The 24,556-nt window shown below is 35.0% G+C and overlaps 3 protein-coding genes across 3 annotated transcripts; 1 reads left to right on the forward strand and 2 right to left on the reverse strand.

The window, feature by feature from the left end:
- The first annotated feature begins 1,368 nt into the window (after positions 1 to 1,368).
- On the forward strand, positions 1,369 to 7,013 carry LOC112090419. Its single transcript, XM_024161679.1, has 6 exons — positions 1,369 to 2,223; positions 4,603 to 5,174; positions 5,287 to 5,357; positions 5,759 to 5,848; positions 5,971 to 6,147; positions 6,662 to 7,013. Exons 1-6 carry the CDS (start codon positions 1,688 to 1,690, stop codon positions 6,737 to 6,739), a joined length of 1,524 nt encoding a protein of 507 aa, XP_024017447.1. The 5' UTR covers positions 1,369 to 1,687; the 3' UTR covers positions 6,740 to 7,013.
- Positions 7,014 to 8,880: 1,867 nt separating this feature from the next.
- Positions 8,881 to 16,116, reverse strand: LOC21394691 (solanesyl diphosphate synthase 3, chloroplastic/mitochondrial). Its single transcript, XM_024161680.1, has 12 exons — positions 15,736 to 16,116; positions 15,547 to 15,642; positions 15,361 to 15,441; positions 15,023 to 15,094; positions 14,238 to 14,366; positions 13,811 to 13,897; positions 12,946 to 13,017; positions 12,773 to 12,858; positions 12,533 to 12,665; positions 11,676 to 11,765; positions 10,609 to 10,707; positions 8,881 to 9,363 (listed from the first exon to the last, which is right to left on the reverse strand). Exons 1-12 carry the CDS (start codon positions 15,862 to 15,864, stop codon positions 9,184 to 9,186), a joined length of 1,254 nt encoding a protein of 417 aa, XP_024017448.1. The 5' UTR covers positions 15,865 to 16,116; the 3' UTR covers positions 8,881 to 9,183.
- Positions 16,117 to 21,500: 5,384 nt separating this feature from the next.
- Positions 21,501 to 22,596, reverse strand: LOC21394692 (transcription termination factor MTEF1, chloroplastic). Its single transcript, XM_010092156.2, has one exon. It carries the CDS (start codon positions 22,577 to 22,579, stop codon positions 21,614 to 21,616), a length of 966 nt encoding a protein of 321 aa, XP_010090458.1. The 5' UTR covers positions 22,580 to 22,596; the 3' UTR covers positions 21,501 to 21,613.
- Between the last annotated feature and the right edge of the window lie 1,960 nt (positions 22,597 to 24,556).

Here is a 24,556-nt window from a genome sequence, read left to right on the forward strand (position 1 = left end):
AATATCTTTATGCAAATCTCAAAACTTTTTTTTTTAATACAACACGAGATTAAACCCGCAACTCCCCAACAAAACTCTTCAATGTCACTAGACTAAGAGGTCTTAGGCCAAATCTCGAAACTTTTATTCCTTTACTTTCTTTTCTTTTTTCTTTTCTATTGTGATTATCAAAATAAAAGGATCCAAATCGGCTATTAAATTTTTTAGTGTCCTAATTGGTGTCTAACCAATTGAATCATACCACATCATATCATGATAAGTATTAAAGAGTTAGTTAAAAAGCAATCTAAATTTTTTACATAACGTGACATGATTTGATTGGTTAGACACGAATTAAAACACCAAAATTAGACAGTAAATCTGAGTCTAAAATAAAATTATTCTTAACCTTCGTCCTTCAACAAATGCATTGATAACAGTTATTACTGAAAGAGTATTTTGTAAGGAAGTTGAAATATAGGGCGAATATTGCAACTAATTGGTGTGCGAGATTGGATAAGGTTAAATAGAATTACCATTTTATATTTAATTATTTGATTGGGTTGGATTGAATTATGTATTTGGCAGTAGTATTATGTATTTAGTGTAATAGTGAATTGGATTCTAGTTACTTGAAGTAATAAATTGCTTAAGATATAAAAACTTTTTAATTAATTTAATTAATAAAATAAATTTTTAAAAAATGGTTTAAAGGTAGTGCGCACACTTTCTGAAGCTTTTTCTAGAGCCTGGGGTTTATAAGTCCCACACATGATATAACTATAGATCTTGGAAAACATATAAAAATGGATGTGATGAACAAAATAGTTACACCATTAGTTTCGTTAATTCAGGGATTATATTTTCCTGTATTCTTTTCAATTAACATTTACATAACTCCGTAAAAAAGGCATAATCGAGCTTTACAAAATATAAATGTTGCGCTCTTTCAAAACGCCATCCCCCTCTTATATATGTAGATTCTTATAATGAATATAGTAATGAATTTAGTGTCAATCTTTACCTTCACCTTTACCTGCCTAAAATCTTTCAAATTTGACTCTCATAAGCAAAAAATTATCTAACAAGAAAACCACACAAAAAAAATGCACCAAACATACAGTTCTAGAACTAGCTAATCCATTCCTTCCAAACAAAAGAATCAGCTAATCCAATTCTCCCCTTTATCACATGCACCACAATGACCACGCGGCAAATTAATACCTAATTGTTTCAAATTATGTCTGTTTACAACTAGTTTTCTTGGTCCATTTTCATTATTATATTAATTTTTCGTCCATTACTCTCATACTGTAAGTGAAGAAACTGAGAGAGAGAGAGAGAGAGAGAAACAAATGATATCATGCACTAAACGTATATTTGGTGGGGACAAATAACTGGAATCATCTTTCCAGATAAGCAATTACAGCAGGCCTGTGCTTATGGCGATCATTTCATTTGCTTTTTGCAAAAATACTTTCCATTTTGCCCAAGTATAAGTATCCAACAAATACAAATCATTATTCATATACATATGATATAATCCTCCAAATTTAATTACGAAAAGATAAGAGAAAATCATTCACTTTCTAAAGAAAGTTCCTTTTGTCCAAGCTAGACACTATATAGCAAACTCACATTCCTCGTTTCTTCTTAATTCTCTCACAGGCGAAACTCGTCGGAGAAAAACAAGGAGAAGAAGAAGACGATGGACGAGTCGTGGCGGATGCGCATGGGATCGATGCCGCCGATGTCGAGCCTCCCACGCCGACGATCCACCGAGCAGTATTCCTCCACCCGACCGTCCGTCTTCGCGGCCGATTCCGAAACCCTAGAGCCGGAGGATTTCGCCGACGTCTTCGGCGGACCGCCGCGGAGCGTATTCTGGAGGAAGATGTCCGGTGATTTCTCCGCCACCGCCGCTGTCTCGAATTCTTTCTACGAGGAGATTTTCCGCCCGCCGGAGATCCTCCACTCCGGCGGAGAGATTGGCGGCCGCGGATTGCCAGCGTTCAGGATTCCTGGGACGAGCGAAAGGTTCTACAGCGACGTCTTCGGATTCGGATCGGACTTCTCCGCCGACGAGAGGAGGTCGCGGGAGAGGTCGCGGCCGAACTCGGAGGCGAAGTCGAAATCGAAATCAAAGTCGACGTCGTCGTCGGTGCTTAGCTCGGAGGAGATGAGCCCTCTTCGGCCTGCGATCGCCGAACACGTCGCGTTGTCGGATTTTGCTTCCAAGCTCAGGTATTGTCTGTTACAGACTTACACAGTTACAGTTAGTTACTTCCATGGCGATATAATTTTCATTTAATTTTAAAAATAAAAATATAGTTTTCTTGATGACGTTTTTGTGTCTTTGAATTTTGCTGGTTTTAGGCTAATTTGTAAGGGTAGTACGGGAATGATAAAAATAGAGTTTCTTCCTTTTTTTTTTTTTAATTATAACAACTCGAACCTAAACACCTAGTTCATTTTATCAATTTGAGTTTTATTACAGTAAAAAACTCTAAAAAACAGTCACACTTAATTTTTTTGCTACAGTAAAAAGTTCTCATATAAAATCACATATCAACTCGAATTAAAAACTTAAATCAACGAACTAAACAGGCCCGTAATTTGCTCATAGACTTGAACAGAGAGTAATTTTTTTAAGAAAAAATTCTGGAACAAAAATATTTAAATTTGTTTCAGTTTATTTTTTTATATTATTATTTCTTGGATTTCTGTTATATTTTCGTTTGTTCCCTAATATGAAGGATGGTGTTATTGAGAAGCCAAACTGACATAAATGGAATATAACTTTTGGATGATTTGTGGAAGGATAGTGTTTTGAAAAGCAAGTTGAAATAATTGGAATATAACTTGAGCAATGCTTTAAAAAAGAAAAGAAAGGGAAGGGGGAAAATATTATTGTCTTTCACCTTTTTAAGGAATTTTACTGTTTTTGATTGGGAAGAAAATTTACTTTTTGAGGAGTCACTTTTTTTTTTTTTTGGGTGGTTTCTTGTGTTTGTTTCTCCTTTCATGTATGTACAAAGATTATTCTCTACTATACAGATAAATTGACATGCACCGGAACGAATTCTATGAGTGATCCGTTATGTTTGGTAATTGTCATTATAAGCATATGTTTGGTTAATGGTAAGGAGAATTTTGCAGTGAAGAGAATTATTGAGCTTACTTTTACAGTATAAGGGTTTAGAATTTATCATTACCTTTTAATTAATATTTTTTTAATTAATATAATTATTTAATTAAAAAATATAAAAATTAAGATTAAGAATGAAAAGTCCATACTCATACAATTTAAGAATATTTATCTCTTTTCTCTTTTTAAGTTAGGTATAAAAATTCCAAAAAAAAAAAAAACATATTACCCAATCAATATAGTTTTGAACTATTAGATTTTCGTTCAGTTCGTTAAATTGCTGTAGTTTTGTTATTCTAATAATGATTATAAAATGTGATGGACAGCTCAAAACTGCACACTAATAGCAAGGTAATAGTAACAAAACAACAACAACAACAATGTTATTATTCTTTTTTTTTTTCTCCCCCGTTGCTTGAAAAGTTGGTTGCTTCTGAAACAAAAACCATCATTACAACAAGAGAGCTTCCAATTAATTGAGGAAGCCCCAAAATCACAAAATTATGCACAGTTATCATTAACTATTGATACAAGTAGTTTTATTATAGTTAAACTTATTGCTTACAGGACAATTAAAATTATAAAAAGGGATGAAGCAGATTTCTACTGTTATATACAAGTAAACGTCTTCTTAACCAAGCTGCCAAGGCGTTTTTAGCGAAATAACTAAAAATTCCAGACCAAAAAAAAAGGAATTGACGATTAGGCGACAAGCCATGTTGTTTATGTTTGATTGTTTGTTAGTTGTCGAATTAACTATTACAATTCCAGCACCAAAATAATAATAATAATAATATGATACACTAACAGGGATTGTTGCACATCATGAGTTCTTCCACCACTACATGCAGTGGGTCCTCTAAACGGTTTAAAATTTGCTCAAAATCACATTATAACTAGTTCCAAGGTTCAATTATTTTCCTTATTTCTCAAGAAAAAAGAAAAACCTTAGTGATATTATGCTTAGCACACTAATTTATTTTTATACCAAATAACATGGCTTGTTTTCCCAAAAAAAAAAAAAAAAAAAAAAAAAAAAAACCTCTTTTTAGCTACATAAAGTTAAATGCTAGTATGTGTCTAGCCTATAAATAAACATATATATATATATATATTCTAAATTTTAGCTACAAAGTTAAATGCTAGTATGTGTCTAGCCTATAAATAAACATATATATATATATATATTCTAAAATATTAGGGCCCACACTTCTCATTCACAAAATGAGAAGTGTGTTACCTGATTTTTCTTCAAAGTGTTCCAATATGATATAATTTTTCACTCTCAAATCATATTATTAATCATACCAGATTAATAAAAGTAGGATAATTTAATAAACCTTAATAAAGTTGTGAGATATTTTTTTCCCCTATTCTATCAAAGAATTCTCTCTTTTTGGTTTACGGCCTTGTGAGTAGCAAGCACAAAATTACCAAAATGAAATCCCACTGATCGAATCATATGATTGCCTCAGGCCACTGAACGTCCCATGTAGAAGGAATCACTCATCCACAACGATGCGCACCAATGAAACTTCATCAAGGAAACAAAGCATACCAACCTTCTATGGAAATCGTCCTTCCTATGCTGAACACCAATTCATGGAAACGGAAAACAACTGGAATTTTGGAAGGTCCCATTTCGGCTTCTCAAGGAGAGTGTCGTCCCCAGAAACCATTAGTCTCGAACCTGATTCGTATCCAAGTATCAAGATCTCTGTGGAAGATGATGTTGAACTCAACTCTCCCTCTTCACCCGTCTCTTCACTTTGTCATGGCAGTACTGATGATCATGCCAAATCAGAGAATCACGAGGATCATGTGGTGGAGGAAGAGGAGGAATTGGATCAAGAAGAAGAAGATGATGATGAAGTAATGAGCTCTTATGTCATTGAGATTGGTTCTGACCATAGAGAAGGGACTTGTGATGCTGTTGGTATTGATGAAGCGATTGCTTGGGCTAAGGAGAAGTTCCAGACACATAGTTCTGAGAAAAATTTGAATACAAAAGAAGCGGACACTAAAGAGTCTCCTAAAATGGATGCAGGTGATAATTAAATCACTAATGACTCCCTAAATTGATCAAGTTCACCACCAGTCCTATAAATTGATTAGAAAAACGCATAAGTAATGAGTCCTTTGTGTTTGATGTGATGTAGCAAGGCCAAATGTAAGGGATTTTCCAGAACAACACATGAAGAATCAGCATGGGGTAGTCCAATCTCCAGAGGTAAACTATTTGTTGTATTCAACTTTTGACACAGACTCTTCCTCTGAAAGATATAGTAAGAAATTGCTTTCTGAAAGCTGCTTTTGGGTTTTTGAGTCTAAAAACTAATTTTAGAAGTGTTTAATAACTTTTCAAAATAGCATTGGCTCTTTAGAAGATCTTTGCAACTTGTCCCGTATTCTCTTAAAAAAACTTTATCATAACATATTTATTGCGTATTAGGAGATTTAAATATCATTGCTATTTTATTATTATGTTATTTTGAAAAATGTGGTTTCAAACGCTAACTAAAAAGCCACAGTTTTTATCTTTTTCTTCTTACCCCGACTAAAAACCAAAGGAAAAACAACGCAAATGGGCAAATATTGATAAAACTCTTTATACTTATACCTGAAGCACAGATGGAAATGAGGTTACAAGATGAAAATATAAGGCTGTGGTCAGCCGGGAAGGAAACTGATATCCGTTTGCTGCTTTCGACACTACATTATGTAAGACTCCCTAAGTTTTTCTTACTCAATTCCCTTCACTTCTCTTCAGTGTTACTCTAGTGATGTTAAATTGATATGGAAATTGGAAACTGACGAAAAATAGTTTTTGTGCCTTGAATCAGATTTTGTGGCCCAATAGTGGCTGGTCTGCAATCCCTCTGACAAGCCTTATAGAAAGTTCACAAGTGAAGAAAGCCTATCAGAAAGCAAGGCTGTGTCTCCATCCAGACAAACTACAACAACGAGGAGCGACACTCCCTCAAAAGTACGTTTCTGACAAGGCTTTTCCAATCCTCCAGGTAAAGATTCTGGTCCAATTGCTTTAGGAACATACATAATAGGGTTAATCTCGTAAACAGTCCAGAGATTTACCATTAATTTCACTTTAACCTTTAACTTTTAAAACGTCACACAGTTAGTCTATAAAATTTTACTTTATTTCATATTTGGTCATTCCTTTAACTAGGAGTTAAATATTTAACAGAAACTGTCTAAATTTAGGACAAAATTAAAAATAGTTAAAATTTAAAGACTACATGTAGAAATTAACTTTTATTTTTGTATTGTTTTAATCCTTAAACTTTAGATGTTTCTAATTTTGATTCTTAATTTTCTATTGATTTTGTTAAATATTTTACACCTAATAGAAAGACTTAAATTAAAACAAAGTAAAATTTTAAGACTAATTATGAGAAGTTTTAAAAATTAAGGACTAAACTGGGATAGAGATAAACCTGAGGACCATTTGTGGGTAACCCCATATAATAAGATGCTAAAATCTGAAAAATCCTAAAGTAGTTGGTCTTATTATAGGATGCATGGGCTTCGTTTATCTCCCAAGATGTGTCGTTACTGGTTAACCATTCGGAATCCTTTGCAACTCGGTTTTGACTTGACGTTATAAAAATATTCAACAAGGAAGTTTGGATGTTTGTATGGTGGAGTTATCTGCGCAACAGAGAGATGTACATGAGGAATCTGTCCGCTATGGAGATGGTTTGAGAAGGGCATTAGCTCTTGTGATCAAGAACATTGTATTGTACCTAGTTGGATGTTTTCGCAAACTATGTACATATTTTGATAATCAAATAAGAATAGTAGGCGCTTTTTGGTGTTTAAACTCGACCTTTGAAGCAGATTTTTAGTGCTTTTTAAACTTCATGATTCCCCACTCGTTCATTTTCCGAATACTAATTCAGTTATCAGTCAAAAAGCCACGTAATGCCAATGGCCACTTTTTGGCTGAATAATGCCAATGGCCACTCAAACTACATGGAGAAGCATGAGGTATAATGTGACTTAGGATTAAACAGTCCCATAATTTTATATGTGGGTCCCAACATAGAGATAGAGCCTATACACAGCCACACGTAAGTGTGCATTAATTTGAGAGCTAATCAATCCGTTTGGTTCATGGATTAGAATCATGTGATTAGAACTATTTTTTATTTACGTGTATTTTTGTGAGAGAAAATGCTGTAACGAACCACGAATCATGATTCAAATTAGGAAACAAATCCCTCTACCAAACATAGTTAGCGGTGTTAATATATTATTATTATTATTATTATTATTAGTGTTACTGATTCTACTTTGATCATTACTTTTTACATGTAACTATTTTTGAGATTTTATTTTATTTTAACTTTGGTCATTAAGTATAGTAGACGTTAAAATTTGATAGAATGTGTATAAATTAAGGACCAAAATTAAAAATAACTAAAATTTTTAGACTATTTATGAAAATAACTTTTTTTTTGTATTGTTTTAGTCTTTAAACTTTATTTGTTTTCAATTTTTGTCTTTAATTTCCTATAAATTCAGTCAAATATTTAACACTAAACTAATAAAAAAACCAAAATTGAAATACAATAGAACTTTAAAGACAAACGTAAGACGTTTTAAAAATTAAGAATTAAAATGAAATTGAGAATAAAGCTGAAAGATCATTTGTGAGATTAACCTTTATTATCATTGTTTTGCTAAGGAAAAAAAAAAATCTAAATCATGCTAGTCAGTCTCCTCCTCTTCTTGCAATGTTACACTCATTACTCACAGACCAACAAAGTCACGCGTAGGAAGATCTGTCGATTTGAAAGCCAAACAAACGAGTGTTCATGATCATGATGATACCGATGGTGTTATTTTTTATAATGATATAATAAAACGCCATGATGTTTGACTATTTCTCTGTCCCTCGGATAGTAACCTTTTTCCATTCATTCAAATTGTCGTGCGTCCGGATCATGATGTCCTCTTATGGATCACATCATTTTCATTTTACTGAAACGATTGCGTAGTCATCCATCATTTTGATTAGCTGTATTTCATAATTATGTACACCTTCTTTTTGTTTGGTCGCAACTTTGAATATTTTGCATACTAAAAAATGGAATCCAATGCGCACCTCAATCAACAGCCAGGCTGATAATACCACTTTGGTCTATCACCCAAATCTATCTTAAAATGAAGTTCATGAATTGGGCTCATTGAGGGCATCTCAAAGGCCTTCTCTCTCCACTCAGAAGTCAGAGAAGGACAAGACTAATGACGGGAATAGAACAAGATTAATCACAAGCATTTGCCAAGTACCAAAAACTAAAAATTGACTTGTACTCCAGAATCTCATATGATTGTGTCATTACATCCGACTGTTCGGGGCAAGTCAAGCAGATGTAGAAGAAGAAAACACCACGATATATCCATTCGTTTTGACAATTCGAATCACAATTCAAGTTTTTCTTATAGTATTTTCTCTCACAAAAATTTAAATTTAATTATTCTCTTATATGAATTCACTTTTTAACTCAAATTCTTAACTTGAAAGAGCAAAACGAACGAGGCCTTAAGTCAGACAGAGGTTATCCAATATTTTTTATCATGCTAACAGAGGTTATACAATGACAAGAAGCTCATCTCATGAGAACACTACCTTCATTTCTTGTCCAACAAAATTTACTACCATCATACATCAAGACAGACCAAGTCAGACAGAAAGTTGCAGAATATAAGAGCAAGGCATGGACAAAATTTACTACCATCATACATCAAGACAGACCAAGTCAGACAGAAAGTTGCAGAATATAAGAGCAAGGCATCATTCAAGCGGGATACGGAGGATCAATAAATAATGAGTGTTCTTTCTACTCTGCCAGACTTGTAATATACATGAAAGTGCGAACTATGTAACAAAAACAAAAAATTGAAAGAATGTATGATGAAAATGAAAGAGGGGAAATTGTCCCTCACCTGACTGAAACAGTAATCAGAAAAATTAAGACAAATTCATCATACACTATGCTCTTATTCTGTGGACTGTGTACTAGTCTTTTCTATCATTTGGTTCTTGTAATGACTCTTTGAGTGAGATCTATAAGTGCCCTCCTTGATCTTTTTACATCTTCATCGTCACTCTCAGGCAAAGACTCAATCGCCTCTGCAGCTCGGTTTGCATGCTTTATTGCTAGCTCCCTCGCCTTTTGAATGCCACGACTCTTACCAAGATACTCGAGAGCCTGTATTTTCAGAAGGTAGTTTCTAAAATGGACTATAGACTCATTATCATCATCATTGCAAGCCTCAGAAATATTTCCAAACTGGACACATGGCCAACATGTAATAAAAATTTCAGAAAAGTAACCATATAAACAACAATAAAACTAAATAACTACAATATAATAGCTGCAAATTAGTGTAAGTTGTGCGTACAAAGTCACAAACTCACAAAATGGAGTGAAGATATCTCAAAACAAGATGAGTTAGAATATTCTCCAAGTCGAATGTTGATTCAACATTCAAATTGGACCAGCACCCCAGATTATACAACAACAACAAGCCTTAATCCCAACTTAATTGGGGTCGGCTATATGAATTTCACTTTTCCACACGGCTCTGTTCGAAATTAAACTTTTCTGAAGGCCTAAATCTAGAATGTCTTTCCTAGCGACTTCGGTCCACGTAATTCTTGGTCTACCCCTCTCTCTCCTAGTATTAGGTATAAGAATGTCCTCCTAAGCACGAACTGGTGCTTCTAGCGGTCTACGTTGGACATGCTCGAACCACCTCAAGCGGCCTTTGCGCACCTTATCTTCTATTGGTACTACACCTACCTTGCAACAAATAACTTCATTCCTTATACGATCCATTCTCGTATGGCCACTCATCCATCTTAACATACGCATTTCTATCACACTCATCTTAGCTATATGTTGTCTCTTAATGGCCCAACATTCACTACCATATAACATAGCTGGGCGGATTACAGTCCTATAGAACTTTCCTTTCAACTTAATAGGCATCTCGACATCACATAAAACTCCCGTAACATTCTTCCACTTAACCCACCCTGCCTTAATCCTATGTTCAATATCCTCTTCTATATCTCCTTCGTACTGCACTATAGACCCAAGGTACCTAAACTTCCTAGAAGCCCCAAGCTCCACACCATCTAAAGAAATTCCATCACTCTGATTACTTGAGTTACTAAACCTACAATGCATGTATTCAGTTTTCGTCCTACTTAACTTAAATCCTTTCGTTTCGAGAGTCTGTTTCCACAGTTCTAACTTACGGTTAACTCCTTCCCTATGTTCATCAACTAAAACTATATCACCTGCAAAAAACATACACCAAGGAACTCTATCTTGGATTTCTCTTGTCAGCTCATCCATCACGATGGTGATAAGATAAGGACTAAGAGCAGATCCTTGATGAAGGCCGATCCGAATGGGAAACTCTGTCGTAAATAAAAAGTAACTTACCCGATCGACATTACAAGGGTTGTCAAACCCCTCCTCGACAACTGCACGCAACTCAGGAAACTCTTCCATGGCAAACAATATCGGAGCCGTCACGATTCCCTACAAAATTTTGATAGGTAACATATCAACATACACTAGAAGCCAGGTAATACATAATAACATGGATTTGCCTAAGCCAATTTTTTTTACATGAAACCAGATTGTTAGCAGCATTAGAAGGAACAATGAAAGCTGTCATCAACAATCTAAACTCAATGATAGCCACAATAAATTAGTTTCCTAGAAGTTCCAGACAACAAAGATCCATTATGGCATAGCAAAACACATTAATTATTTCTCTTTTAGAAAAAAAAAAAGAAAAAAAACGAAAACAACGGAAAGCTGCACATTTTTGTTGACTGTATCACCGGCATGCAACATGAACAGAGTGAAGGCATCTGAACTTTCTTGTCAACTCAATAAAATCGTTCCATTCTCTATTCAAACCCTTTTCTTACTATGAGAAGAAATGAAAGCAAGGATTTTACTATAATCCTTGAGCAAGAACAAAAGTATTACCATACATACAAGATATCTAATTTCACCATCACATTAGTTTCTTGCATTATCTGAGTTACTAATGCAAATTTGGCCAGCAGATAATGTCTACATTCTCAGCACTTCTATGCGTTATTTTTACTAATAACAAGTAACATCACATACACAAATGTTCATTCTGGACAAATAAATTCAAGGATGTAAGCCTCCTGATAGCTCTTACCAGTCACTTTTCTTTCTTTAATTTGCCCTTCACAGGATCTGGAGAAAACAATTCTTTTTCTGAAGTTGGGGCAGGAGGAAGGTTAAATGTGACATGGTTACTAGGGGTACATGCCTATTGACTATTGTCATGCAAGACTATCTTTAATTAAAAATTAAAAACAAAATTTGTAGTAAATAGTAAAATATAAATTATCAATGAGATTGTCCGTCATGATTTATTCAATAAGCTGTAATAACTTTCTACAACTTAAAGACCCGTTAAAGGGATCAGAGAAGGAAAATCACACAAAGAGCAGATGATTTACATGACGGATATCAGACAAAGAGCCCTTTCCCAAGGAAGCAGATGTGCCGGTGAAATCAAGAACATCGTCTATCAATTGATATGCTAACCCCTGGAAGAAAAATATAAAGAGACAAGTCAATTTAGGTTATAAATAATATCTCCATATCTATGCCAAAGGTAACACAAAGAATGCAGGTGGCACTAAAGGAAACAACGATCATGATGTTTTTTGTATAACATATAAGTAAAAGATTATAAGTTTAGGCCTTCCACAAATCTGTCAGTGATGATCCTCACAGATGAAAGCCTCTTACTTTTAACAGAAAATAGTATACTTCCACACTCTATGGCAGCTTTTACCCAAGATGTTACTTAACCCGCATAACTAAATAAAATTCTCTTCGAAGTAGATTGTGCAGAAAGCGCTCTTTTATGAGAAGAGCAGAGGCAAAAAAAAAAATATGTCCATATGATTGATCTTGGTCATCCATTCAATTCCTGAACTTTCAGGACAACTGTTCTCCTTGACTTACAGCAGTTTGGTTTTGTTTGGTTTCCTCATTGAATAGTCTCAAATAAAAACATCTTTGATGTCATTCACGTGTTCATCAAGAGTATAAAAAACTATAAAACGCTGGTTGCGTTACTCGACACCGGGAATGAAAAAAAGCTGTGTAGGTCATCACTAATTTCTCATCACTAGATGCTTCTTTTCTTAGGACATGAAAAATACACTCTTCTTTTGATAGGAATGTCATGAATAATAAACTCATCAAAGACCTCAATGCTAAGCTACCTATCACAGAAGAAGGGGAAAAAACCGATTATTAAGCTTGCTTCACATCATTATAGAAAGAATTTCAAGAGCTCACAAACCAGATTTTTGCCATACTCGAACGCCAACATTGCAACTTCTGTAGTTTGCCCAGCAAGAAGGGCAATTGCCTTGCAACTGTTTGAAATCAGTGATGCAGTTTTGTAGTAGGTCTTCTGCATATAATATTCCATGCTGAAAATAAGAAAAGAATGCATAAACTGACGTTATACCAATAAATAGTAAATAACAATACCAACATCTTTTACTACTCTATACAAGAAAAGCATCAAAGTTTCTACCTACAACGTTGATCAGAGGTAGTTGTAATTTGCATGGTTTCACCTGTCACAAGATGTTCTACAACCGTTGCTAGTAATGTTACAACCTACAGACACAGAAAACGAAAAGAATTTGTTAAAATAATCACAGAAAATACACGCACTTCTGCATCAATACTCAATTCACTACATACCTCAGTGTTTTTTAAAGCTGCAAGTGCAACACAAGCTCGAGAAAGCAGAAAATCTCCTGCTAATACTGCTACCTGTATTAGAGAAATGGCAGGGGAAGCAACTATGACATTAGCGCAAAATACATACACATCAATTTTATATGGTAGTTATAATCACCCTTGCTATTTCAACAAAAGCATAATTAATAGAGAGGAGGAATTTTTGACAATGTGGCGAGAAGCTTTTTTTTTTTTTCCTCTTTTTCTCCTTGGAGGAAGGAGGGGGATCACAAACAAAATGGAGCACGATCGGCTTTGCCAACACGTTGCACAGATGAGAGAGAAACAAAATGTTGATCAAGCAGAAATAAAAAAATAAAATAAGAAAAACACCTCCATTGATATGAAAATCATTATGGGTACTGGGTACAAGAGGATAAGGTATCCTCAAAGCCTAAAAGATTAAGGAAAGTAAAAGTAAAACAGCGCAGAAACCAAACATGATTCTAGGAAACGACTTACTAAGAAATATAAAAAACAGAAGAAGTCGCAATCCTATGAAATATAATTCTTTTAGAGTAAGCCAACAAAGTATGGATCATCAAGTTTTCCGCCCTCCTTGGTTCTAAAACACCTATCTCATGTAAGAACAACACAGACAAGACCGTTGTCCGCATCTCCACAATCCAAAAACAAGCAACCAAGAATTACAAAAAATTATTTTCCAGAAAACAAGCTTGAATTAGGAAAACACACTTTCTTTTTAACTATTGTTATTTATAGCAGTTCCTAAGGAAAGGACTTTGAAAAAGAAGCATAGATGCAACAAAAAGACACAATCATATACATAGAGAACTCGATGAATTAGAGAGAATGAGAACTAAACCTTATTTCCCATTATGAAATTCAACGAACCAACACCACGTCTAGTGTCGGCATCATCTAAAACATCATCGTGTAGAAGGCTTGCCACCTAAGATAACAATATAGTTAGAATAATATAGTAATAGCAATGAGAAATATTTTTCTTTAAAAGCAAAAACATGATTAGGCTTTCAACTGGAAAGCCAACAGGCTGGCTAGTTTCAGCTTTCCTAAGCACCAATGGAAGAGCAACTCATGGCACATTCTGTCTCACAAGAAAAGAATGTCAATATCATATCCTTTGGCTATTATCAATAACAGGACGACTGAAAACATCAACCTTGTGATTTTTCACCAATCAGTACAAGTTAATTTTTCTTAGAGTCAAAAAGAGTGGATATGTTATAAACAAATTTAATGAAAGATGTAGAAATTTCTTAATAACTAACATGGATCATCTCTGTGATTTCTGCTATAGATTGCTGCCTTGTACGCAGTTCTGGTGTTAAAGTATCACCTAGCGCTTTAGGAGGCTCAGGTATGGCAACATTTAAAGCTGTTGACATCAATAATAAAACCTGCATATATGAAAGAATAATATGACATAAATAGGAGCATACAAGTTAGCATTCATATTGTTTGCAAAAACATGTGTAAAAGATAAGACGCGCTCATGTTGATAGAAGAAGATTGTTCATCGACTCCAACTAATATTAAAGCATCATGTACAATTGATAGATTTATTTCTCAAAATGCTTGATATTCTTGTATTCCACTATTGTTCTTAATGTAACAAGAATTCACTATAGATGTAAATGGACATGATTTTGTTCAAAAGTAGAATCAACTTTTGAAATTGAAGAATTCCATAGCGGAAATATTTTCAAGAGCATTTTAGATATATAACCCAAACATACGACACCATTTAATCTGTTGGGTGATTGGTCATATATTCACACGGCACTTACAGCTAAAGAAACCTTTGGAAGGTACATAGGAGTTTAAATCAAGGAGAACAAGCAACACTACATCTATAAAGAATACCCAAACGCTTGGTAACACCGTCTTTCTAAAAGGTCGATCATAGAAACAAAGCAATCCGTTTTACATGAAACAAAGAACATATTACTAGCAACCATTCTTTCAAGCTAATGAACATATTTCCGGAACAACTTATTGACATTGCATTTATAGAGTGTAAACTGTAAAATCCTCCATAGCAACTAAAGCTTACCGTTGGACGAAATCTCTTCCCCTCCACCCCCATTTTGAAGAAGTACTCGGCAGCTGAAGCGAGCTTCGGAACCTGTATGAGATGGAATCTCAAAAAATCTAGGATCCAACTATAACCAGAAAGCTTCATAGTTCATAAAAAAAAAAGGCGGACTCCAGTGCCAAAGAGGCTCCCGTACTATGACAGGCTCGGAGGAAAGCTCAATCCCATATGTACGCGGCCTTACCCCTGAAGGAGAGGCCGTTTCCAGGATTCATATGGTTTCAAAATCAAAACTTTAAACATACACATTCAATGAATATCAGCTAATTGCTCAGCAAAAACGATCAAACAGATACCTCAGCAACTACCATTTCCCGCAATCTATTTGCGACAAGCGAAAGTTCATCCGAAACAAGCGAAAACGGGTCTAGTTCTTCCTGAAATCAAGTTCTCCGAATCCCAATTGAGCTAATAACAACTTACAAAATGAACAAAAACAAAACGAAATTACTCAAAAATAAATAAAAAGACATATACCGTACCTCAACTATGGAGCTACTCTGGTGATGAACTTGATACCTAGAACTATGCAACGCAGGCAATCCCCAATAACTAGGTTCTCCATAACCGCCAAAAATCTACTAATCGAACAACACCAAACCAAATCCATTAAATCAAACAAAAACAAATTTCAATTCGACAAATGAAGGAAACGATTGGATTATAACAACCTTGTGAGCAGATTCTCGAAGACATTGAGGACTGGTCTGAGATTGCTCCGGTCGGTGCGGGAGGAGCCACCGGGAGATTCCCGTCAAACTGCTTCTCGGAATCTGACGAAATCCCCGAGAAAATAACATTCTCCCGCCGATAAAATTGGGGCGGCGGGGTTTCGGGAAGAAGAGAGGGACTTTAAAGAGAGAGAAAGAGAGAGGGTAGAGAGAGCAATTCTGTTTTGGGAAGGTCAAATGAAAAGCACCGACTTTGTGGGGGGTTTAAGTAGAGTTGTTTTTGTGTAATCTAATGACGACGGCGAAGCTCGGCCATGAAATCATGAGACTAATACACTGCTTTTTCTTTCTTTTTTTTTTTCAATATTGGTATTTGCCATTCTTGAGTGATAATAACTTTTTTAACTTCTTTTTTTTTTCTCCTTCTTTAAGAGTAACTAACGTACGTTAGTGTTGACATTCATCTAATCACTATTTTTTTTTTTTGTTTGCTAGTTTATTAAGGCATTATCTTTCTATTTTTACTTTTTCAAAGAAAAGGAAATCATATTTCTGGTTCAAAGGCTGCGTCAAAAAAATAAAAAGGAAGTCATTCAGTTATTGTTATTAATAATTTATAGGTATGTTTATTTCACCTATTCGAGTTTAAAATTTGAGTTTTATTATAGTAAAAAGCTCTCAGAAATAGTCACATCTCAATTCGAATTAAAAACTCGAATCAGCAAACTAAACGGATCATATATCTATATATGTATATAAGAAGTGAGAATTTTGAACACTCTTCACGCGTTTTTCAACTAAAACGGCGTCGTTTTAGTTAAAAATGTTACAGTATTGCTACTGTAGTTTTTTTTTTGTTCCCCAAGATATTTTTCCCTTTCATTTTAGTCCAAATTTTCACTACTTGCCCTAAAATTTTATTTTTTAATTTTAGTTTCTTTTTAGGTTTTTATATGCTTTTAATAATAATACTATAATTAAAATTTAATACACAATTACTCCACATGCTTAGCACTTCTTCTTCAAGTAATGACAGTAAAAATGTCCACTCAACTAAGAAGTGAGAATCCTGAACACTGTTCACGCATTTTTCAACTAAAACTGCGTCATTTTAGTTAAAATGCTACAGTGCTACAGTAGTTTTTTTTTTTTTTTGCTCTCCAAGATATTTTCTCCTTCATTTTAGTCCCTTTTTTTTTAGCTATTTACCCTAAAACTTAATTTTTTTTAATTTTAATTTCTTTTTAGGATTTTATATGCTTTTACTAATAACACGGTAATTAAAATTTAATATACAATTACTCTACGTGTATAGCACGTGTTCTTCAACTAGTGATGGTAAAAATGTCCATTCAAAAATCATAATGGTGTCAATGACCAAAACATGTAGCAAAATTTAAACATTGAAGTATTATAAGAACGGAAAATTTTGATACCATTAAGATAATAACTATATAATTATATAATACAACATGCGATAACATTATGATAATTACTATAAAGTTTTTGCTTCTATACAGTTTATTTGAAATTTTGTTAAATTTCGATTCAAGATAGAAAATTTTGTCATGTAATTATGATGAGATTGGTTTTAATAGGGTGGAGATACAATTTCACGTTGTATAAAGACATGAACATTAGTAAAAAATGAATAAATGAAAAAAGAAAAGTGGTCATCAAATTTCTTCTGCAAGCTCGTCGTCAAATGCTCAATTCAGGATGAGGTTTGTGCCATCCATAAAGGAGGAAGGTTGTCGAATCAAATATGATGTAAGGATGGGATTATTGTTAGTCGTGGGGTATTTTTGGCACATTGGTTTTCATTGACCACCATATGGATCCTCCTCGACTATTGATCCTCATTATCGCTATTAAAGCACCGGCCACTTCAACCTTGCTGTCTAGACCGTGACGTCAATCTCCTTCTCGAAAGAAGTTTATAGATAGTTGGTTAGTGCTGCCAGCACCATCTTGAAATCATCACGAAGTCACAAATTCTCCTCATGTCATCCCAACCGCGTCTGTTCTTCGCGATTCTTCAACATGACAATGTCATGATCTCCATCTATTCCTCAACGTTCTCTCTTTGGAGTTTCCAACATCTCACCAGTATCACCATCATTGAGTGGTCTGACGGTGAGAGCACTCTGACAGCGGTGGGAACAAATTTTAGATCTAATGCACGCATTGAGTAGTCTGACGGTGAGAATCTTGAAAAAAAGCGGGATTTTTTAATTAATTTAAAAAAAATCAATTGAAAATATAAATAATATTTTAAATTTGGAATAAATTATATCTTAAACAAATAGAAAATGGTGTATTTATGATGGAGAAAGCTATTTTGTTTCAACAGTAGGATTAGTTTTTAATAGAGTTGCAAGTTTAGGCCGGGCTAAGCGGGCCGGCACTATTGGCCGGGCCCAGACTTGGTTTGGGCCGCTTAAGTGTTTGGGTCGAGCCGTGCCTAGGTTTTAAGCCCGAAACCTTATTGGAGCCGGGAAAGTTCATCTTTCTTAATTTTTTTTTTTAAAAAAATACCTTGTAAATTTCAGGCCGGCCCTAGGCCCGTTGGGCTTTAGAGCCGAGTTGGACAGACCCTCCTCCTTTTAAGACCGGCTCAGTGAAAATAATGAGTCGGCCGGCCGGACAGCGTGAACTTTCACCTCTAGTTATTCAACTATCTAATTTGGAGTAGGGCGGTTATGTATTGCGTGCTATATGTAGACATGCACGTAATTGACTCTTAAAAAATAATCCAACAATTAAACATAACAGTTCCTACTAGTAGACTAAAAATTCATGTCATACCATTAATAAGTCAAATTAAAGTTATTTTACGGGAAGAAAGTGATAAAATAATGAGGTAAACATAAAAAATTATAAACACTATGTAAATGTTTTATTTATCAAATGAAAGAGGTAAAATTAGAAAACAAAAAGTTTAAAACTAAAAATGCCTAGTAAATTCTGATGATTGGTAAATAGGTTATTTACTTTTAATGATTTAAAAAGGTAGTCTATTAAATACAATTTCACTTTATGTTATGCGTGATATTACAAAGGTAGGATATACATCTAGACCCATAAACTAATGTTGTATACCAAAAAAAAAAAAATAGTAATAAAAGGTTTACTGTAGGATTTACCCTCCTGAGAAAGTACAACTCCATGCCTTAACTGACATCCGTCTCTACCTCAAAAAGCTTATCAATTGATTAACTCGGAGGTAATGGTGGTAAAAGTTGTTGTCGTTGGATGATATTCCTCCTTTTTTTTTTTTTTTTTTTTTTTTAACTACTAGAGCTATTAATTAAATGAAATTCCTCAATTCATACACGACTAATACACTCAAAAAGTAAGTTTAAAATATCCATCTGCGTCCCAGTAAAATATGGCATGCATCCATATCAATAATGTCATAGACGACCTCGTCTAATTTGTAAAATTTTCCGATTGAGAAAGGAACCCGACACTCTTAATTCACAATGGTTTCAGCTCCCTTCTTAATCTAAGCTATCATATATGGAGCCGGATGTGGTTTAGACTTCAACTTCAAAGCTTGTATCATATAAATTTAGTGTTGACCATTTTCTTCTTCATTGCCTTGTTCTTCGTCTATCATGTTCATCAGCCTTCCACTGGGGCACTCGTGTGATTGGTGTCCAGGTTGATTCCACCTAAAGCATTTGCCTAGATTAGGGCTTGCACAGGTCGTCTGTAGCAGTCCTCTTTCCTTGTTGTCCAAAGCTTTCAGTATTCCTAGTATCTTTTTCGTTCCGAAACTGAGGCGATGGGTTGAACAAAAACTAAGGGGTTGTTTTTTTGAAGTGTAATTTGAGTGTAGTTTTTGAGTTATAACTTGAGTTGAAGTTAAAACTTGAATAAAGTTGAGTAAAATTGAATAAAGTTGAAATTTAAAAAAACGTGAACTTGAATAAAGTTGAAACTTCGTACCATTTTCCAAGGCAGCATGTGTGGCTGGCCTTCGATTGAGTTGTCCAGGCTCTTGAGAGTCTTCTAGTTGGCCGGTGATCCAAGCAAAGGTCTATTAAGTTGCCCTTCAATTTTACATGACAAATTGACAGCGTATGAGAGACTCCAAACTTAATTGCAACATTTCTTTATCTTGAATAACCAATTTTAATCTACCGGCCACTTGCAGATTTTTAGATTCATTCAGATTGTTTCTTGCCTTCACCCTACAACATTCTTTTCTATTTTTACTTATAGATCTAATCCCTTGTCAGCAAATTTGGTATTGTTGGTAAAGTGTTTGCTCATAATCAAACGATAATCTGGCCTTTAACAACTTTTTCCATCTTAAACCATGCTCGGATAGGTTGTTTGTCTTGTCATCTCCGATTTACTTGCACTTATTCACACCAAGCTGCTTCTCCATCTCTAAGCTTGTAGGCAATCAATTTAACTTCTTTTTCGGGGTCGAAATTTATACAATTGAATGAGTTTTCTGCATTACGTAGCCAATCTAAGAAATTCTCAATGTGGAGATCAATCTTTATTTTGCAATCTTAAAAATCTTGTTTATACCGTTGATTTCTTGCATATGTCCACGGGCAGCAATTCTGTTTAATTTTTCGTCGCTGGAAGAATCATAACAGGCTGATTCAATTGTAAACATACATCGCGGCGCATAATGATATCATGGCTACTCGGTTTTGCATATATATATATATATATATATATATATATTGACGCCTGACGGTGAAATTTCGTAAATAAGTTTACGCCGGATTACTGCCCAGTAATCAGTCAAGTTACTGGCTAAAACTGATTATATTATCAGAAAAGTGCAACCGGTTGTGCGTGAGTCTTTGAAGTGTTTTTTGAATGGATGCGCAAGTGCAAATAATCCAGTAGAACACTAGAAATTATAGTGGTTCACTCTATAATGAGAGCTACATCCATTTGGAGAAATTTCTACTATTTTCCCCCTTTTTAGATTACAAGGGGTCCTTTCTCCCTTTGGGGCCTTGCCCATTTTATATCTCACAGATTACATATTGGGTGGACCGTGACAGGGGATTATTTGGCGGTTTCTCTCGAGTATCCTATTATCCTACCTGCCTAGACTGTAGCCTTTTAGTACCTTTTGGATTGTTCATTCAGCTACTTTGTCCACTAATGCGGCTATGCAGATCTTCCGTGACTTCCATTGGTCTGTTTTAGGTGGTTTATAGGCAGACAATCAGTTTCTTTGCTACTGACTTTCTCCAAACCCAGAAGTAACCTAAGGATTTTCCCCATGCCACCTCAGAGGTTACTCTTGGGATCTGGGTCAAAAGCTAAGCGTCATGCCCTCTGCGTCTCTATTGTATTTCAACAAGCCAATGCCGAGGCCTTCGTCCCGGTTGATCCCTCTATGGCACCGTCATTTTGCTTGGGATTCCAGATCATACACGCCTCGACTGCGTGTAGGATCGACGATAGCGTGCATACTATTGTTGTATTTAAAAATTATCTTAAAATACATTATACGGTCGACCATTTCACCATTTGAATGACAATTAATTTTGAACGCCGATCGCTGGTTAATGTGGCAGGTAATGGCCATGTGGAGCTCGGTCGTCGTCCAACGTGACAAGATATATTTTTCCTCACAATAATATATATATATATTATATATTTTATATATATATATATACACACACAATATTAGAGCTTTATTTTAAGCTTTTAGCTTGGAATAATTTTTAAATTTTAATTTAGTTTTTCAACGAATCTAATGTTAAGAAAGTCTACAGCGACCCCATTGTAAAAAGCCCATTTACAATAATAATTTACTTAATTACACAAGATATTTGAGTCTTTACCCCATTACAAAAAAAAAAGAAAAAAAAAATCTAGACTGATATTGATTTCATCCACTTTCTTGACTAATAAGCTCCCTAAACTCCTCATCAGTGGTCTTGAGCATCAATGGCAGACCCATCTCCACCCCTCTCTCCACCACCTCCAAATGCCTCGGCTTTATCCTCTTCTCCAAGCTGAACGCAAAGTACTGCGGGAACTCCTTCAGCTCCTCCAGTCTCCTCTTCATCTCTCCCGCGAAATACTCAAACTTGGGCCTGAAATTGTTCTCCACGCTGAACGTGAACAGCGCCGGGCATCTCAGCACCATCCCGACCGCCTCCTCATTCGACATCCCTAAGCTCTCCAGGAACCTCAGCTTCGGAATCAGCGTCTTCTCCACGCTCGACACGAGGAGGACGGAATCGCGGTACGCCAACGCCTCGAGGTCGGAGAATCCGAGCCGCTGGAGGTAGAAGAGCGCAGGCTTGAGCTGGTCCTGGGCGCTGGAGGCAAGTAGCCTCGGGTTTTTTACGACGGCCTTGCGGAGATTGCGGTCGGGGATTTTGAGGTTGTCGGATAGGAAATTGAAGGCAGGGATGAGGTCGGAGATGATGTCGGAGGTGAGGATTTTGGGGCACATTCCGAGGATCTTGGGGAGGTCTTTGTGGTGGATCCCTTTGGAGCGCAGGAAGGAGATGACGGAGTTGATGGAGTGGAGGGAGGCAGAGCGGAGAGCGGGGTTTTGGGAGAGGGCTTTGCCGGAGTCGACGCCGAGGATTTCGAGGCAGAGGATTTTCTCTTTGGTTTGGAGGGAGAGGTTGGAGTGAGTTGGGGCGTAGAGTGGGTGCTTTTGGAGGAGGCTCTTTGTGTTTGTGGGGGGCTTTGATATGGGGATGTTTGGGAGCTGGGAATTTGAGAGAGAAAATGATGATGATGATGATGATGATGATGATGGTTTTGGGGAGGATGACAGGCATAAAGAGGATTGCATTTGCATTTGGATTTGCAGAGTTGTTGTTGTTGGTGTTGTCATGGTAGTTTGTTGGTTGGGGAAAGAGAATTGGAGTTAAAATGAGTTATTATTATTGTTGTTGGTTTTTTGTATGTGTTGGATTTGACACGTGGACAAGGTGCTTGGATATGATTGGGTGAGACTGGATTTTGTGGATTTGATTGGGTAAAATAACTTCCAAGAGGGGAGATTCTTCGCTATTCCAAGTAATTCTGGCCACAAAGTAGTACATTTGATGCGAAATAATAAGTTGATTATTACCCGGTTTAGTGTGAGACTCCTAAGAAATCCACCGGTAGAATAATTTTTTACAATGCGCTATAATTCATTAAAAAATTAATCTAACGGTCAAATATGATAGAATATATTCTATCAGTAGATTTTTTTAAGCCGTAGAGGCTCCCCTATTACCATTATGGAAGTATTAAGGAATTCAATTGCTCTTTTCCACACTCAACGCTAATTCTAGTAAGCACGTAAATTGGAGAAATAAAAATTAAAAAGAAAGAAAGAAAAAAAATATTGCTACAATGTCTTAATACATTTTTTTTAAGAATTATTAGAATGTATATTTTTAGAATTCTACAATATGGTATAAAAAAATAAGTCATGTCTACAACTTTTCAGTCGGATAATCTCTCATATTGTACGCTTAAAAATAAAAACGTGATATGACATTTATTTAACGTAACAAGACATTATTTAACATAACATGAAATTATCTAACGCAACACACATTAAAAAATGTTAACACCATCTAATTTAGTTATTTAACATAATATGGGCATGTTTGGGAGAGCTTTTTAAAAGCTACTTTTGACTTCCTAGGTCTAAAAGTTGCTTCTTGAAGTGTTTAAATGATTTGTTAAAAATTGACTTTTCAGAAGAACTTTCAGTTAAAATAAAAAATTGTGACTTTTAAAAAGAGCACTTCTGAATAGACTTTAAAAATTGTACTAGAGTTTAATTAGGGCATTATAAACTTTATTCTAATACTTTTATTGCTTATTAGAAAATTTTAAAATCATTTTGACCCATTAAGCTCTTTATTCCAAACACTTACAAAGCTACAGTTTTTACTTCTCTTCTTCTACTAGAAAAAAGTAAAAGCTATGCCAAACGGACCTTAAAAAAATGCAATAATTGTCGGAGATAATTATCTCAGTGCTTCATATTTTCAAAATCGATGTTTATTAAATAAATACCATGTTACATTTTCACCTTTACATATGACATTGGAAGGACCATCTCACTTAAAAAATTGTAGACAAGTCCTAAAAAAATATATCCTAATAATAGGACTCCGTTTAAAACTATATCTTTATTATAGGACTTTGTTTTAAAACGCTACTAGATTTTGTTAGTTTGGAATTTTTTATTACTTTGATGTTAATTTCATATTTTCTTTTATTTTTTGAAAAGTGTTAATATAATATTGAGAAAATTATTAAACTCACCCTTAAAGTGCATGAGTTTAATTTTTTTATCTCTTATTCTTAATTAATACTCTATTAACTTATATAATTATTTGACTTAAAAAAATTAATTTAAAAATAAAAGATAAAAATCCAAACTCATACACTTTAAAAGGTATTTATCTCCTTCACCTTTTAATATTTAGAAACACGCCTTACTACCTACGAGAGGTACCGTTACGGTAAAAAGCTCCTATTCTTTTAGGATATTGTGAGAGTTGAAAATTAATTGTCCAAGCCTCAGCAACATGAATCGCAATCCAACATCTCACATTAGAATTCAGTTCTTCCAAGATGGTAATCACTTTCCTACTTCTAATACAATCTCACACACTATTAATCCCCAAAAGGGTAACTTTCCAAGTCAATAACGGGGATAAAAACAAATCTCATTCAAGAAAAACCGCATAAAAATTGCCATTTCACTTGGTGCATATCCGACAGCTAGAAATCAAATGTAGGGCAGAAAAGTGCTTTAGTTTTGGAAGCCGAACAACACCAACTCGGAAGAGCAAAATCTCTA

Source organism: Morus notabilis, unplaced genomic scaffold (genome assembly GCF_000414095.1).
Source record: "Morus notabilis unplaced genomic scaffold, ASM41409v2 Scaffold658, whole genome shotgun sequence".
Taxonomy (NCBI): Eukaryota; Viridiplantae; Streptophyta; class Magnoliopsida; order Rosales; family Moraceae; genus Morus; species Morus notabilis.